The sequence below is a fragment of the Corylus avellana genome, chromosome ca2, assembly GCF_901000735.1.
Source record: "Corylus avellana chromosome ca2, CavTom2PMs-1.0".
NCBI lineage: Eukaryota > Viridiplantae > Streptophyta > Magnoliopsida > Fagales > Betulaceae > Corylus > Corylus avellana.
This window is the reverse complement of record NC_081542.1, coordinates 107,796-125,785: the sequence shown is the minus strand read 5'-3', so window position 1 is coordinate 125,785 and position 17,990 is coordinate 107,796. Positions and strand designations below refer to the sequence as shown.

General features: G+C 35.4%; 1 protein-coding gene across 1 annotated transcript; it reads right to left on the bottom strand.

Moving 5' to 3' along the window:
* Positions 1–1,962: 1,962 nt before the first annotated feature.
* Positions 1,963–10,208, bottom strand: LOC132168527 (kinesin-like protein KIN-14E). Its single transcript, XM_059579516.1, has 21 exons — positions 10,128–10,208; positions 8,776–9,032; positions 8,143–8,470; positions 7,851–7,950; positions 7,584–7,765; positions 7,267–7,382; positions 6,969–7,071; positions 6,137–6,289; positions 5,886–6,032; positions 5,590–5,775; positions 4,984–5,088; positions 4,691–4,831; positions 4,370–4,599; positions 3,879–3,974; positions 3,610–3,667; positions 3,163–3,267; positions 2,983–3,054; positions 2,870–2,916; positions 2,450–2,540; positions 2,302–2,340; positions 1,963–2,112 (listed from the first exon to the last, which is right to left on the bottom strand). The coding sequence occupies exons 2-21, from the start codon at positions 9,012–9,014 to the stop codon at positions 2,068–2,070; spliced, it is 2,583 nt and encodes an 860-aa protein (XP_059435499.1). The 5' UTR covers positions 9,015–9,032; positions 10,128–10,208; the 3' UTR covers positions 1,963–2,067.
* Positions 10,209–17,990: the final 7,782 nt, after the last annotated feature.

The window sequence follows — 17,990 nt, the reverse complement described above, 5'->3', positions numbered from 1 at the left end:
TCTGGAGGCTCTGTTTGATTGCTGGGTGTTAGAATTTATTAAATAAATAAATAAATTATTTTGAGTATTTAAGATAATTATAAAACATATTTTTCCTATCTAAATAAGTGCATTGATCGGTAAGATTTACTTTATTAAAGTTAATTCAAAATTTTGGAGGAAAACCAAAGTATTGAATTGAATGGAGGAAAAGTTGTCCTATATTGGCTAGATAATAAAAAAAAAAGGTTAATCACTTCACGGAAAATATTTCTCATTTAAGTGATGGAGAAGAATGACTTAGTTACGGCAACGCCGCCCACGCTTGGGCAAGGGCAATGAGCTTTAGGAGTTATGAGGCGCAGTCATTTAAGTGACCATTAAGTGGGATATTGTGATTACAGTTCGTGACTATTGAATTGAATCATTTAGTACCATTAGATTAGTCAAAAATCACTATAATATGACTAAATGATTATATCCAAAGACGCAACATAAGCGATGTTTTCTTCCATACAAATTTATTTTTGTGTAATTTCTCGTCCAAATGGTGTTATTCTGTTACTCTAGAAGGTGATATTCTAGAGTAACTATTTGGCTTCATTGTATCTGGGAACAATTTTGTCTAATTCTTTTAGCACTTTAGAAATGGGACAAAATATGTTCTAAAGAAATCCTCATTGCGATTGAGATTGAAGTCCGAATTTTTGCCTTCATAATTCTCCCTTTTCCATATATATTTTCAACACTAGGCTCTGATACTTTGTGGGTCTGATCTCTTGACTGATGGACAATTTATGTACTAGGCCACTTTTGTTAGTCCTGCAGGCTTTGAAGAATCCCAAATCTTTTGTAATAGGCCTATCGATTAGATGGGCCCTTTTCTCCACGTTATCCAACCCAAATCTTTTGAGATGGATAACGTGGAGAAAGGGGTTGTAGACATTATTGCCCGGCACAATATTAGATGGCTTGTCATGGGGGGAGCAGCCGAAAAGTACTAGTCAAAGTATGAACCATCATCATAATTAATTGTCATTTACTGTCATCATGATGCTGCAATTATTTTTAATGAAATTACTGGATTTTTTTTCTTATTCTAGTGTACTCTTTAGGGGTTTATTCATGTTAGTGTAGCTATTTTTGAGTTATTTAAATGCCCATGGCATTTCAAAATCTGTGAGAGTTGACTTATCTGGGCTATTTATGCTATAGAATTTGAGGGTGATTTTGCTAGATGATATTATCTTTTAGGCACTTTACCTACTTAGGTTGTTATGATAGTGCTTTGGAACCCATTTCATATGGAGATTCATAATTGCAAATTCCTTTCGCTAGAGATGATTTGAATTGGGAATATATCTAAAGTATATGGATTTGATACACCTGTCATCAAGCATGTATCTTGTGGGAATATCCAACAAAAAACATAGGGCATGAGCTTTGAAGGATAAATTATTTTACTTGAAGAGAAAGAAAAAGAAAAAAAGGAAATAATTCTGTGTAAAACCAAAGTACTCATCCTAAAGATGATCTCACTTTGGCACATCATCTACCTGAGTGTATAGAGAACAAGGAATTGGACAATTTGCCAATTCATTGATTAGCCAAAACAGTAATACTAATAATTTCTCATCTTATCCCCCTCCCCCCATTTTTTTTTATTTTATTTTGCTACCATTACTGCCTATCTGTCTGACAAAAGTTGTAACATTTGTGAGTCTCCATGGACTTCTATGATGTTAAACAATTGTGCTAATGCACATCATCAAATGTGTCGTAATTTCATTGGTTCATATTTGTTGAGACTGCAGGAAATTGGCAGAGCTAAAGTCCAAAAAAGCATTCTTTGTATGCCAACAAGCACCAATTTCCTGTAATGTTCGGTTCGTTTGCAAGGGGCGCCAGTTATACACGAGGGAATTTGAAAGTTTCCTGCAATTAACTTCTCTTTCTTTTCTTTTTTTCTTTTTTGGCAATGCATTGACATTTGGTTAACATGATTAGTGGTCCCAGTGTCCTAACCGTAGGCAGACTACAAAATATTTACATATCAGAAATTAAACTAGAAATTAAACTACATATAATCTATCTAAAGAGCTCTGCAGCAACCTTTATCATTAATCCCTGTATCTGTATAGAAAATAAAAGAATCACAGTTAACTGTAATTAGTATTATTTTTATAAGCAATTAATATTATTGCTTTTGTGCTGCAATTAGTACTTGACCATGTCACTCAACAGACAAAAATAAAAAATAAACTTCCAAAAAAAAAAATAGAAAGAATTAATCCCAAATAAAAGAAAGGAGAAGAAAACTACCTGCTTTTCTGAAAGTCCAATCTCTTTCAGATCATCAAGCTGTGAAACAGAAATTGTGTTGGTTAAAAAAAAACAAAAAGAGTCTTATGAGTGTTTGAAATCAACTAAGGAATTAATTTATTTTTCTTTTAAAAATCTTTCAGCTTACACTCTTAAATGGTTCGGGCTTTTCGTCACGAAGTTCAAGAATATAAGTAGCCCTCTTCTCTCCAATTCCCTTGAGTCTTTTCAAACCCTCCCTATTGATAAGAGAATTGAAAGAAAAAGAAAAAGGAAAAAACAAACAAAAATATAGAGGTTAGCAATATCGTACGTCAAGTGGCAAAATTGGCTAACAAAATAGACTTTATATACATCTCGATCATATCAACAGACTAATATATGAAACTGTAAAGGTTTATTACAAACAAATGCTTAAATCTGTTGGTCAGAAAATAATTGAATCTATTGTTCCCGTTGGTTACGTTAATTAGGGGCAAGTGTCAATGAAGTGTCACTTCATGGGGCTAAGCTCGTTAACATAAGCAGTCACTAATTTGAATACTCTGCATAAAACATAAAAACTTACTTGTTAGCGGTATTTAGAACCTTAAGATATTCTTGAACAAGGGAGTCCTGCAATGACAAAAAAAATATGAGTTGGAAAAATATATGTATTGGAAAAAGGGTTATTGATCTAACCTTCATTTCAGAACTTGACGCTTGTATTCTTGCACCGATTGGTGGTGAAACTTCTGCGCTAACAAGAGCATCCTAGAAAACAAAAGAAAAGTTTATGACTTAAATATAAAGAAAAAATAATAATAATAAGGAACAAAAGAGTCAACCAAGACTTTAATCTCAGAATGTGATCGTAAGTACCATGTGTAAAACGTCCAAGGTGCCAGCATTCTGCATGTTTTCAATAGATGCAAGAAGAACATCGCTCTCTGGTTCTAGTTTTTTCCCATCCAACGCCACCGTTGACTGCAATGATGACAAAACACTTCCATTTAATCAAACCACGTAAAATTTCATAGATTTTAAGCATGTCTAAGTAATAAAAATTGCAAGTCATGAATCACATGCATGACCAAGTTTGGCAGTTGCCGTGCTATGCTATTGTGCATGAAAACTCATTCAAAACATCTAAAGGAATTAACATTGAATAATAGTAATATTTGACATAGGAAGACTCTTATGTGAAAATCAAGAATCAGTACTCTGTTCAACACCTTTGCCCATCACTAAAAATGCCTACAGAATTGTCTGAGTGCCACCTAGTAGAAGCCTATATAACGAAGGAGGTGTCAATTCCCAAAGTCTGACCTGACCACTTCCGTCAATGGCTGATGGAGCAATAGGAAGGTCAGCATCAGTGTAGTCCCTGAAATGTAGTTATAATAATGTGAGCAAAATGGTGATAAAAGGGTTGCAGCAAAGGATAAGGAAGAAGGATGAAAAAGAGGTAACAAATTAGGAAGAAGTGCACACACAATATATGTACAACTGAAAAGGGAAATATGCATCTTACACGCAAAACAATTAGGAGTAAAAAGACTCAGACTGTTAATGCTTGTAAAAAGAAACAGGAATACCTGCTCTGGTGGCTCTGGAATTTCACGCTCAAATCTGTGTGTGCAGAATATGTGATCCTAGTAGTACATGGTCCCACATCATCAGGAAGAAGATAACTGAAACCAAGGACAAACAATGTCAGTAAATCCTAATGCAGGCACAGCTGATAACTGATACGGTATATAAAGCGCATAGCATGTCAGTGGAGCACATGAATGTGCTAGGATCTACCATTCAAAGATCCGACATAGCACATTTTCTACATAAAGAATGGTCCTGTTGGAAAAACACAGCAAGCCAATATTTTCCACATGTTCAATCGAAAATGTTATAGATACAAGTGGGGCAAAAAACCTTTAAGTCAATCTAGAGTCTGACAGATCGCTTATACCACAGATGTTGTCTAACGGTCCAATGGTGACCAGTCTGAATGCATGTGCACCACGTAACAGCCATGCGGTCCATAGAAGTTGGACTAAATACCATGTCAAACAATTAATACAACTGTCACCTAGGAATGCTTCTTCCATCACGGGCATTCTTCACAGAAGAGGCTGTCTCTGTATCTGAAAATTCCTTTAGATTATTTTGCAATGAAGCCAAATCAGAGTTCCAGACAGCAATAGTAGACTCAACAACAGCCAACTCTTGTGTAACCCCTTCAAGCCTCTTTTTAAGTTCAAGTACTTGAAACTTTAAGGCTTTACGTTCTTGCTCAAATTTTTTCTCAAGAAAACCTATCTGCATTTCAATAATTACTATGTATATAAATTCATAACCCGTGAAAACAATAGAGGCTCCTAACACCAAATTCAAGTATAAACAGTAATACCTCATCAGCTTTCTTCTTTTCAAGTCCAGATATCATTTCTTCCAATGATATTTTTTCAGTAACCAGCTTATTCATAGTATCTTCTGCTGCATGCAACTCCTCACTACGAAGTTTTAACTCACCTTGGAGCTTTTGTAACAACTGCGTTGAACACCACCCATAATCCAAGATTTATTTGTCCATCACATAGAAACCCCACTATGTTGATAAAAGAGATTATCTTTTACACATGAATTAACTCTAACAGATACATCTATATTTGAAGCATGAAATTCATTTCCAACAAACTTTACCTGGGTATCAGCCCCAATCAAATCTTTTTTGGTATTCTTCTCTATCATAAGATCCGCCAACTGGGCCAACCTTGCTTCCATGCTTTTTTTCTCCAGCAGTGCCACCTAATAGAACACCCAGGTTCCAGACCCAGGCGTCAACTTGATGATATGAGTATTCAGTACATGTATCAGTCCATCAAGAGCAAAAGGGTCCAAGCAATCATGAAATATTTAGTCTTAGCTAACCTGAGGTTGTTTAAGAAAAAAAAAACTTAGATTGTGCAGTTTTAACTATTTATAAGCTGAATATAATTTGGGTGCTTCATATCTTCCAAGGAGAAAGCAGCATTTTATTTTGTTACGTGGGTTATTTTTACATGGAATCAAAATCATACGAGTTAAGTTCAGCCGATGAGAGTCCGAATATCAAGTTGACGGAATGGGGAAGGGTGAATTTAAGTGCGGTCGTCATGAGAGTCTGCGCTTTTTCAATAATATTCACATTAATTATAAAAAAAAAAGGTTTGCCAATATAGCTCAATTGTCGGACCTTGGTGTTACTTTAGTTGAGCAAGTATAGATTTCAATAGTTTGGCATGGTATGAATTTCATTTGAAGTCTTACTTGATCAACATTCCTTCGAGATTTTTTAGGAGCTTTAGCCAAGTCCTGAACACATTTCCTACGCACTCCCACGTTGGGAGGAAGATCTCCACTAATCGAACTGCTAGCAGAAGAGCGGGCTTTAGAGTAGCGTCGCAACATGTCATCATTTATATGTGTCTGAAGAGCAACACATATTTCTTCTCCCTACAACAATGGAGAAATCACTACTAAGATATGAACCTACAAAATAGTTTAGAGGCCGAGAAATTCTAGTACTGGAATATTGATGTATAAATAAGAGAGGTGATCAAAACCTGCTTGGTATCAAATTGAAATATATGAGGAGCATTTGCAAGTTTCATCTTAAAAGAAAGAACAGTATTGCTCCTATCAAATTGCATTATGTCTTGTAACTCGGCAGAATATAGATACTCCCTTGGAACTGGACGAAAAAAATGTACCTACGGGCAAATGAACAAAAATAAAAACGTAGAGTAAATGGAAGGCCACAATGCCAAAAACAATTTTGTAATCTGTGCATAAAATTTATAAATTAAAGACTTACCCCCCACGTATTAATGCCTAAAATTATTCGTCCTGGCAAAAGTCCAATAGGATCATCAATCTTGCGAACACTAAAAAACACTGAATTCCCATAGAGAAGTGTCCTCAATATCCGCAGAAATTGTTGTCTCGCATCGTCTTTTGTCAAATGTTCCTAGTAGACAGCAAATATAAAATTTTAAGTTAGGATTTGTTGCAATTAGTTGAACTTACAGTGATAGCATAAGTTCATATTTTTTTAAAGTAGAGAGGTCTCAAAAAGCTAAAATAAAATAATAAGATCTTTTTTTTTTGGATAATTAATGTGAATATTATTGAAAGAGCGCAGAGGGCGCAACCCTAATGCAAAAATATATACAAGAGAAACCCCTACAGAATATACAAAGAGCACATATTTAGGAACTCTTCTATAGTCGAAACAAAAATACAGTGGTGAGCCAACATCCACAAGTGTAGCATAGATATCATATTCTTCCTCATCCCATCCACCGAACACTCCTTATCCTCAAAAGTTCTAGCATTTCTCTCCCACCAAATACACCAGGTGATGCACAAAGGAACCATCCTCCAAATGACGTTAGAGATATCCCTACCCCCCACCGGATTCCAACAAGCAAGCAAGTTGAGGAAACTTTGTTGCATGACTAATAACACAATTACAAGGAGTTATTATTTAAAAAAAATAATAATAAGATCTTATACTAATGAGTTGAAATATCTTGCAAATACTTCATAGTAAAATTACAAGGAAACTTATGGGAAGAATGCCAATTGGACAAATAACACAATTTCCCTTTGGAGCAAGTTACTCATTTAAAAATTGTAATTCATACCATAGAACGGTAACAAGAAAGAATATCCAATTCCCATTCCCGCTTTGCTTGTTTTATAGCATTTTGTCTCGGAAGGAATCGTTCCAAAAGTGAATTCCAGTCACTGAAAACATTTACTCAACAAATTCAAAATTATTATAGTACAAAACAACTGGTTATGGAAATTGATAAGTAAAAAAGAACTCCCCTATGTTTCTAATCACTATGAATTCGAAAGCAAGTTAAACACCATAAAAGCATAAGCGACAAAGAAAGGAAAGAGCAATAAAATGGAGTAAGACATAGTAACAAAACTCACGTGCAGGATTCAGGGTTATCAACAAATCCAATCTCAACCAAGATCTGCAGTGCAGACAGCTGCGCAGCATCATCCCTTCCAACAGGATAATTGCCCAATATATAATCATGTTGCAACTGTAACAAAATAATTATATATCAACAATCTAAAAAAGTAACAATGAAAACCGTTTAGTTAGGACATCAAAGATACATCTCTCATTGATGAAAGCAACATTTTCTACTTAAAGATGAGAACGCACTTTCATAATGTTGACCAGGCAGTACTGTAAACTTCAAAATGAGCATCACTAGTCATTGAAATAAGAAATTACATACTTGAACATAGGACAACTGCACAAACATTGGATCTGTCACAGCTTCATCGGATTCATGAAATAGCTTTTTTTTAAATGTCAGGTTGCAGTGCAAATTTTCTGCTTCAGATGGATCCTTTGCTGCCTTGAATTCTGCTAGCAGATCGCCAACGTATTTGTTATCATCTAGCCCAATATACTCCTCTGCATGACAACAAAGTCCAGAATAGATGACTATTTCTGTAAATCTGACTCATAGAAACAATCAAGAAGTAAATAGAATCGATACCATTCCCAGGATCAGGTGATTTAGAGACAGTCACAACTTTATGGCATTCAAACAGACTAAAGCTAGAGTATGCTGACAGTTTAATTATCCATGCAAGCTCCTGAAATGGATATAAATGAATTTAATTGATATGAAGTGCTTTAAAACTCAATAAAGAACAAAAAAGTGCATACAGACGACTTAAAAATAAGCCTATCTTGAAAGAGTATAAAAGTGCCTCAACAAAAAAGCACATACACAGATAGATACAAACATTCAGATGGACCTAACAGTAAAGAAGGCTTAAAAGTACCTCAACAGCATCAGCCACAGTGGTTGCCATGTCATACGTGATTTCTTTAAAAGTTTCATCCAAGAAAAATACTATAGTTGTAAGTTTTCGACCAGTTAAAAGAGCCTCAATCTCCTCTCGAGCTGGTATTGTATGCCTGGGACCAGCCTTAACAGCATGCTTCAAAGCATTTAATGTTTTTAATGCAAGCACTCGAACCTCGGAATCAATACCCACACCATGGGCCACAATATGAACATACTCTAATAGATATCCACCAATGTCCTTACTAGGAGGCATGGAATAAGCACACAAATACATCAACTCCCATGCTTTGAGCAAGTATTGCCTGTAATAGCAAAATCAAGTGTGATAAACAGAATCAAGCATAGAAATGATAGTAGTTCTAATTGGAAAGGTTGGCCATGTATTTGGAGGCAGAATCATTCATTCATAGAAATGATAGTGGTTGTAATTGGAAAGGTTGGCCAATGTATTTGGAGGCATCGCTTCATAAAAGGCTCAACAAAGGAGATCCTGTAACAATTACGAATTTCAAGGAGTGGGGCATTTTGTTCGTTACTATCCCAACACTATAATTACAGGCCCCAAATTTATTAATCATAAAAACTGAGTATCAAATTAGAGGCATACCTATCAGGATTACATCTTGTTTGTTTTAAAATCTGCACAAAAAGTTCATCTCGGAGCTCTGAACTTTTCAGAGTATGCTCATATAATTTTCCAACAAGCTCAATCCGTTCATCTATATTTGCTGAAGTAACTCGATCAGATGAATCAACTCCCATGTACTTCAAAATTATCTGGAACAATTTTGTTGCATCGGCACCCTCCATTGTTAGCAGCAGTACATTTCCAGCAACATCTGCCATTCGAACAGTAACCCCACCCTATAAAAGAACACCAAGAAAACGTTTAGGCCTAAGGATCGCTATAAACAAACCCATTTCATAGTCAGGTTCTCTGACATAGAAGTATGTACTTCAATAAAATTGACTTCTCCTTTACAATATTAATATGATTTCACTTTCCAATATTAATATGATTTCCCTTTCCTGGCATGCATGCCTTGTGTATTATAGCAGTATACATACTACATATAACAGAGTCTAAATATACAGTTGGATGGGTTTCTTCTCTAATTCTGTGAAGTTGTTTCCCGCACTTGTTGTCTCAATTCTTGTCTAACAAAAATAGAACAATAAATTGTGAACCCAAATTTATGGTACTAAAAATGAATTCTGGATACTAAAAACCCAATTTGTTGTATCGGACCCTTTATGGTCAGAAAAATTGTAAAATAAGTTCCCAGAATGCCTTTTTCAATTTACTTTTTCAGAAGCACAAATTACATTTTAAAAGACCCAAACACAACCAGAGCAAGCAAAAACAGAGGTGACAACAACAACAAATTGAAAACTAACCATGAGTACCAACCAAAGGAATTACCTATCCAAGTCAAACAAAACACAGAAAGGCAGAATTTCTCAATAACCTAATCCGAACACATAAAGAAGGCCGATAATACTTTAACCATGCATCACCTATGATTAAGATAAGAGACATTTAAAACCAAATTTATGTCCTAAAAATTCAATTTGGCTGAGCAATACATATTCCAATTTCAAAAGCAAGCAAAACAAAAGAACGCGCAAGATATATCTTTATACATTTCACCTAAAAAGTAAATTTCTAACAACGACATATAACTGATTCACTATATCAATTTTATCCAAACTTTATGATATATAGATACATATTGTTCAAATCTGCTCTTTAATACGTCAAATTATGATTTCCCTGATTTCTCTAACGCAGACACTCGAATATATAGAGAGGGAGAGATAGATTAGCAGAAAAATCAAAATCAAATAGAGAAGCGAAAAGGTAAGGGTTTTCCGCGTGTATATAAGCAAACACACAATCACATACGATTGCGAAAATTAGAGCAAATTGGAGAGGAAATGAAAAATAAATTGAAGCACCTGAAGAATTCGCGGAGCTAGAGCTTTTTTGATTTTTTTGGGTTTCAGAGGTTGGGAGCTATAGGGTTTAGGGTTTAGAGTTTTTTTTTTGGTTATGTTTTTTGGAGCGTAACTTGGCTGAGGTGGCGAATTTTTAGTGGAGGAGGTAGGACTTTGATGAGGCCGATCAAAAACGGTCCATGACGTCGGGCCTGATAGTCTTGTGTTGTGTGGGCTTAAGCTTATCCAGGTCCATGGTGGCACGGCTCATAATATTAAATAAGTATTTTTCATATCAAATATTTTCAAGAGTAAAATAGATCGATTTCACGTTTCCTAATGTATCTCAGTATTTTTGGTTTAAAAAAGTGTTTTAATGTGTAGTAAATGTTTTAGAAGTGTATTCTAATTAATAGAGTGCACATTTGAGAAAAATGTTTTTTATATTGTATATTTGCTTATTTTCAGAAAATTCAAAAAAAAAAAAAAAAGCTCATCCATGTAGGTAGGGTGTCCATACAGTAGTTCTTATCTTTGTTTTTTTTTTAAAAAAAATAATAATAAATTAGTTATTATGCAAATTAAACATTTGTTTTGTCAAAGGAATCCTACGACCATGTAAGAATATTCTCAGTAGACTTCCTATAAGGGAGTCTGTTCCTTATGTATAGGGAATATGTCCAAAAAATCACAAAAAATGTCATACAACAAACTCCTTAAATGAGCCTCAACCATGAGGATCATTACAGTGGAACCCAAAGTATAGAGTTCTACTATTGCAATCCTTATGATTATTAAAATCATAAAAATAAACGTTTATCTCTCTTCTCTACACTCTCCTCTCTCCTTTTATGATTCTCTCTTTTTTCTCCTCTCATATATATAATATAATTAAAAATAAATAAATATTTTAATGATATAGGGAATGATTAAATGAAGTTATTGAGGTGTATTTTGACATAGGAAAGTAAAAAGTAATTTGAATTCTTAAATATAGGAAAAATAATGAAGAAGCTGCTGAGAATACTCTAAAAATACATATTTAATAAACATTTTGTGATTTGAGTTGTTTGATAGTATATTTAAAAAGAGTGAACAATTCATCTTAAAATAAAAAAACAATACGTACGTCTAGCGCAGTGGTGACCCCACTGATTATTGCAAGGCCTATTGCTTAAATTTATGCACTACTCTCGATTGCATTTTCTGTTTTGGCCCTTGAAAATATCACATCATCACTGCAGAAAGAAAAAGGATTATATATGGGGCCTAGCTAGCTAATTTCCTATATATCTATTATTGAATTTCTACACACTACAAAACTTACTATATATATATATATATACACATATATATATATATATAAGTAAATTAATAAAACTCAATGTATATTTCTAATCTTTTTTATTGGCTTTTTATTATTGATTGACTCCTAAATTTATGCTATTGTGTTAGCGAAAGTGAAAATATAAAAAATTAAAGTGACGTGTAGTGTTCTGTGTTTGCACTTTAAGGCCCATTTGTTTCCTGAGTAAATTTTTTTTTTTTAATTCTAATTCGCTAATTACGTGTCAAGTCGTTTCAAAACTAGTCAACTCTTACGTTGCATGTTGGGTTTGTTGTGATATTTATGTATTTACAGTTTTCCTATCTTATAGAGGTTTTTTTACATTTTTTCATATGATATATACATTTTTTTTTCCTATAAATCTGCAGCCTCCAAGAGTGGTACAAGAGCTCTCTAATAGCCATGTTTAGTACCTAAACCTTGTGGTGGAGGTAATTGCTGAACCAAATCATGTGATCTCTCTATTTTTTCATATAATTGTTGTAATATGTACATGTTACAAACATTCATTTTTCAATCGTTTGAAAACGTTTTATTATTTAATATTATCTTAATGAGTTTTTTTTATGGGAAATAAAATTCAATGTTAACCATTTGTTTTATAACCATTTGGTCATTAATATGGTTTATAATCGACAGGTCTAGTCAAAAACATATGCATGCGTATAAGACTATGAATTGATCATATAATATATAACCCGAATAATTTAATTAAACAGGTCATACTTACGTAATCTCAATTAATTCTAACCGGCTAATCTCGTGTCGTAACAAATTGTGGGCAGAATACACTAAGATCCTTTGTGTCAATATTCTCGGAAATGTGGGGTAATTGGTTAGGGAAGGTGAGAAAGGTTGGTGATTGAGTGACTTGTCCGCGCGCATTAGCCTCCACACCACAAACCCACAAAAACAAATCACTGTTGAGAAATGGATATAAAAACATAAAAAGTTAGTGATCGAGATCGATTTCGATCTCCCAAATTCTTGCAACTCCTCATATTGATCAGAAAGGGCGCGCCATGGGTTCAGGCAAGGCTGCGGCGGTGGTTTTGATGAGCGTGATGGTTTTGCTGGCAACCTTGGAGGTCGGAGAAGGCATCAAATGGAGATTGGACCCTGGTTGCTACGATCCTTGCTTCAAAACGTGCACAGGCGGACGTTGCGACAAAGAAGACGTGGTTCTTGCATGCAAGGACATCTGCAATAATCAATGCACCTTTGTCCAATGCTTTTTCTGTGCTCAAGCCGGCCCAAAATTTCATCTTAGACGAGGATGTGCAATGAAATGCACTACAAGAAACTGACTCATCAGGGGCGACTCATTAGGGGCGACTATAAAGTCGCCCCTAATAGTTATGTATTAGCGTCCACATCCAAGTGGACGCTAATAGTCGACCCAAAAGATGAATAATAGCGTCCACTCTAGGGTCGACGCTAATAACTCGACCCTAATATACTCGCGGGAAATATTCAAAAGGCGGGAAAAAGATCATTAGCGTCGACTTTTCAAGTCGACGCTAATGCCTAATCATTAGGGTCGACTTTGTCGACCCTAAAGAGTGTATGGATGAATTAAAAAATTAAAAAAAAAAAATCATTTTATTTACCAATAGCGTCCACTAAGAGTGGACGCTGAAGAGTAATCATTAGGGCCGACTCTAGAGTCGACCCTAATGCCTACGTATTAGGGTCGACAAAGTCGACCCTAAAGAGTGTGTGCAGGAATTAAAAAAATTTTAAAAAAAATACATTTAACCACCAATAGCGTCCACTACGAGTGGACGCTAAAGAGTTATCATTAGGGTCAACTCTCAAGTCGACCCTAATGCTTAAGTATTATCGACCCTAAAGAGTGTCGGGAGGAATTAAAAAAAATTAAAAAAACCTAATATTCATAACCAATAGCGTCCACTCAAAGTGGATGCTAAAGAGGTATCATTAGGGTCGACTCTCAAGTCGACCCTAATGCTTAAGTATTAGGGTCGACAAAGTTGACCCTAAAGAGTGTCGGGAGGAATTAAAAAAAATTAAAAAAACCTAATATCCATAACCAATAGCGTCCACTCAAAGTGGACGCTAAAGAGGTATCATTAGGGTCGACTTGAGAGTCGACCGTAATGCCTATGTATTAGGGTCGACAAAGTCGACCCTAAAGAGTGTGTGCAGGAATTAAAAAAAAAATAAAAAAAATACATTTAACCACCAATAGCGTCCACTAAGAGTAGACGCTGAAGAGTGATCATTAGGGTCGACTCTAGAGTCGACCGGCAGGTAAATTAAAAAAAAAAAAAAAAAAAATTGATGCCCAATAGCATCCACTAAAATTTTGTATATATCACTACATTGTTTAAAATTTTCAAATAAAGTGACACAATATGCACCGTTAAATATAACGAAATAAAATTTTAACCGTAAAAGTAAAGCTCTCCCTTTCACTTAATATTCCATATGTACAGTTGTTTCAATATATATATATATATATATATGTTTTTTTTTAAAAAAAAAGGAAAAATTCTTCTATTTCAATTCCATCCTCCTAAAGAAAGATTTTAATTTGTATATATTTGCCATTTGGTTAGGAGTTTCATTTGGAGGATAAAGTTTTCATTCGGACTAATTTGAAGACTTCAGTTTTAAGTGGATTCCCCAAATGATTCCTAACCAAATGGGATTTAATTCCCCGAATGAAAACTTAATTCTTAAATCCCATTTCATAATTCATATTAAATTTGACATATCTAATAGTGTATATATATGATATGACAAATAAAAAGAAACAAAACTAAAGACAAATAAAAAGATTAACTTAAAACATACTAAACAAAATAAAAAGGGTAAACTATGGGGTGCCTCCCATGAGCGCTAAGTTTAATGTCTTTAGCCAGACGGTGGTCCCTGCTCACTGCTGTCTAGAAGATGATGCTCCTGCAGATGGCGGTGGCAACCGGGTGAGAATGGACTGCATCAATTCTTCTAAGGTGCCTAGGCGTTTGTCCATCAATTTGAAAGTTTTGGATGCCTCCTTTCTTTGGCCAGCCAACTCTCTTCGAAGGCCGCTATTTCTTCAATAAGTGAGCGGTTTTGTTCCTCCTCCTCAGATGCCTCTGGCTCAACTTCAGGTTCATCTTCGGCCATCGGCTCGACCTCCCTCTCTTCAGCACCAGGTGCTGGTCCCCGAGGCATGTGGGACAAGCTCTTGTTCCATTGGCGAATGCCAAATATGGGAGTAGTAGTGACTGGCTCATCAGCTGCGGTACCCTTGATGCCTTTCTTCCGGAGGATGTATGAGATTAAGTATGGGAAAGGCAACCCCCATGAATGTGTGGACTCCGCTCCTCCAACGTGCACCCCATTCCAAAATTTCTGAATTTGGTTCCAAATTATGTCAGGAATGGAGTACCAAGCATCTTTATGGAAGGCGTAGAGTGTTTGAAGAAATTGATCTCGCCTCTGAGATTTGTGCCCCAAGGGAAAAGCATTACGGTGTAATATGGAGTCCACAAACCAAAGCCGTTGAGGTAGCTTCGATCGGCTGCCGGCATTATGATGGGAATCGGCATATTGCCCACCGCACATGTCCTCAATGATTTCCGCCACGTAGAATCTGGCCGGTTGCTCAGCAAGTTGTGCGGCTTCTGGAGGGTGCTCATGATTGCATTGAAGGGCAGCAGCAATGTCGGCCCGTGTTACGTCAATAGCTTTGCCTTTCACTTTGGAAGAGAGGGCCGCCACGTTGTTGCAGTCATGCCACAGGTTGGCATAGAACGCGATCACCAATTTTCTGTAGGCAGTGGTGGTGACCGGCTTGAAAAGCTTGTTGAGGCCCCGTCGCTTGAACTCGGCGACCGCCCATTGAGTCGCCTCAAGATTTTGAAAGTCTTCGCGAATGGCGAAGGTGGTCTCAAATAGCAGCTCCCGCTCTTCAAAAGTGGGCGGGGGACAAATGGCTCTGGTATCGGACCCTCGGGAGGACGAAGCTCGAGCTCTTGGCATGATGAGGTTGATTGGGGACTTTTGACAAACACTTGGTGTGCACTAGAGATAGCCAAAATTGAAGAACAACGCAAGTCCGCTCAAAACCCCCTGCAAAAACAGCAAAATCCAACCAAAACAAAGCAATGTGGGTGGATGAACACCCACAATTGCAGAAATATGAGAAAAAAAAAATGTTGGGGAAGTAATCGGGGTTGGGGTGTTGATGGGAATGGGGAATGGGGTGTAAATTAAAGGTGGTGAAAAATACCTGGTATGGTTGCCGGAGAAGAGAACCGTGAGGTGGCTGTGTGGTAGAGGTGGTGAAAAACGGTGGAGGAGTGGTGAGAAACGGTGGATGAGTACCGAAGGTGGGTGCTGCTTGGGAGAAGAAAAATATGTGGGTGTGGGGGGGAAAGTGACCTAAAATAGGTCACGTGATATGTGCTGGCCGAGTGCGATCGATCGCAAAAATGGTGCGATCGATCGCACTCGGCCAGCATATGGCATGGGCGTGTTAATTGTTTCTGTTACTGCGATCGATCGCACCCAAAGTGCGATCGATCGCAGTCACAGAATGTACAAACGTGTACTTTCTGTGATTGCGATCGATCGCACCCAAGGTGCGATCGATCGCAGTAACAGAATGTTAAAAGAGAGGCAGAATTTAATTTTTTTTATTATTTTAATTTTATTTTAATTTTTATTGAATAATGTACAACAATTTTGATAGTGATACAATGAAATGATAGGATCAAGTGACAATCAAAATTGAAACAATTGAAATTAAAGGTTCATTCAAATCATCCGGTTGATCATAGTACATTTGTTCAATCGATCATGAACAAATGATCAAATGATCGATGAAACTTGAAACAATTAAATTGAAGGTTTGATCGAATATCCGATCAATCATAATGAATTAGTTCGATTGATCGTGATAAGATCAAATGATTGAAACAATTGAAATTGAAGGTTTGATCGAATATCCGATCAATCATAATGAATTAGTTCGATTGATCGTGATAAGATCAAATGATTCAAACAATTGAAATTGAAGGTTTGATCGAATATCCGATCAATCATAATGAATTAGTTCGATTGATCGTGATAAGATCAAATGATTGAAACAATTGAAATTGAAGGTTTGATCGAATATCCGATCAATCATAATGAATTAGTTCGATTGATCGTGATAAGATCAAATGATTGAAACAATTGAAATTAAAGGTTTGATCAAATATCCGATTGGTCCTACCTAGTGCATTCGATCGATCGATCGTGATAAGATCAAATGATCGAACAAAATTCAAACAAATTAAATGTTCGATCGAACATTGAATTGAAGTCTAAGCATTTTATATTATATTAGTGCATTACTTAAATTGATCGGGATACAATCAATACAACTTGACATGATTGAAGGTTCAATCAAACATTTGATAAAATCAATTCTGATCGATACTATTACATATATATTAGTCTGATCGATCGTAATGGGATCAAATGTTTGATCAAACATCCGATTGATCATAATGAATTAGTTCGATTGATCGTGATATGATTAAATGATCAATCAAACATCCGATCGATCTTAATAGATTAGTTCGATTGATCGCGATAGGATCAATCGTTCGATCAAACATCTGATCGATCGTAATGAATTAGTTCGATTGATCATAATAGAATCCAATGTCCGATCGATCGTACTGAATTAGTTCGATTGATCGTTATAGGATTAAATGTTCGATCAAACATCCGAGCGATCGTAATGAATTAGTTCCATTGAGTGTGGTACGATCAATTGATAGATCAAACTAGAAACACTTGAAGGTTCAATCGAACATTCAATTTAAGGTTCAATCCAACATTCAATTGAACTATTAGCTTTTTATATTATCTTAGTGCCTTAGTTATATTGATCTTATATTATCTTTGGATTTTGTATTATTTTATAACTAATTATAAGAGAAATATCAACTTAATGATCTTTATCATAAAAATTTTATAAACGAAAATTTTTAGTTAATATTATAATAGTAAAAACATATTATAAGAGAAAAATTACAAATAAATAAATAAATAAAAATTAAAAAATTGGTAGTATAATTTTTTTTTTGGAAAATTATAAAAAGATACTAAAGTAGCCTCCCGAACAACCAAATTGTATAAAAATGCCACTTATTTTTAATATTCATATAATACCCCTATTATTTTAACAAATAAATAATAAAATAATTGAAAAAAAAAAACGAAATTTTTTTCAAAAAATAAATTACAACTTGCTTCATGTTTTTTTATATTTTTCTCATTTATTTTGGAGCCTTTTTTTTTTTTATATTTTTCTCAATTTTTTTTTTTTTTTTAAAGAACAATGCCCCAAATAGCCACTAATTGAGCTACACCAAATAAGTTGCCGCCATCTGCTAAAAACTGGCGGGGGCTCAAATTTTCGGATGAAATACATGAGATACCCTAAACGTACATGATCGAGCTGCAGCACTCTCACTCTCACTCTCACTCTCACTCGATCAGTTCATATTTTCGGAGGAAATACAGGA

What these genes read in the sequence shown, in the direction of transcription:
- LOC132168527 (XM_059579516.1), bottom strand. Translation starts at nt 9,014, where the DNA reads ATGGCAGATGTTGCTGGAAATGTACTGCTGCTAACAATGGAGGGTGCC. An exon ending in TAGGCATTAATACGTGGGGG is followed by an intron (nt 6,033 to 6,136) that starts GTAAGTCTTTAA and finishes ATTTGCCCGTAG; the next exon opens with GTACATTTTTTTCGTCCAGT. An exon ending in CCATTGACGGAAGTGGTCAG is followed by an intron (nt 3,268 to 3,609) that starts GTCAGACTTTGG and finishes TCATCATTGCAG; the next exon opens with TCAACGGTGGCGTTGGATGG.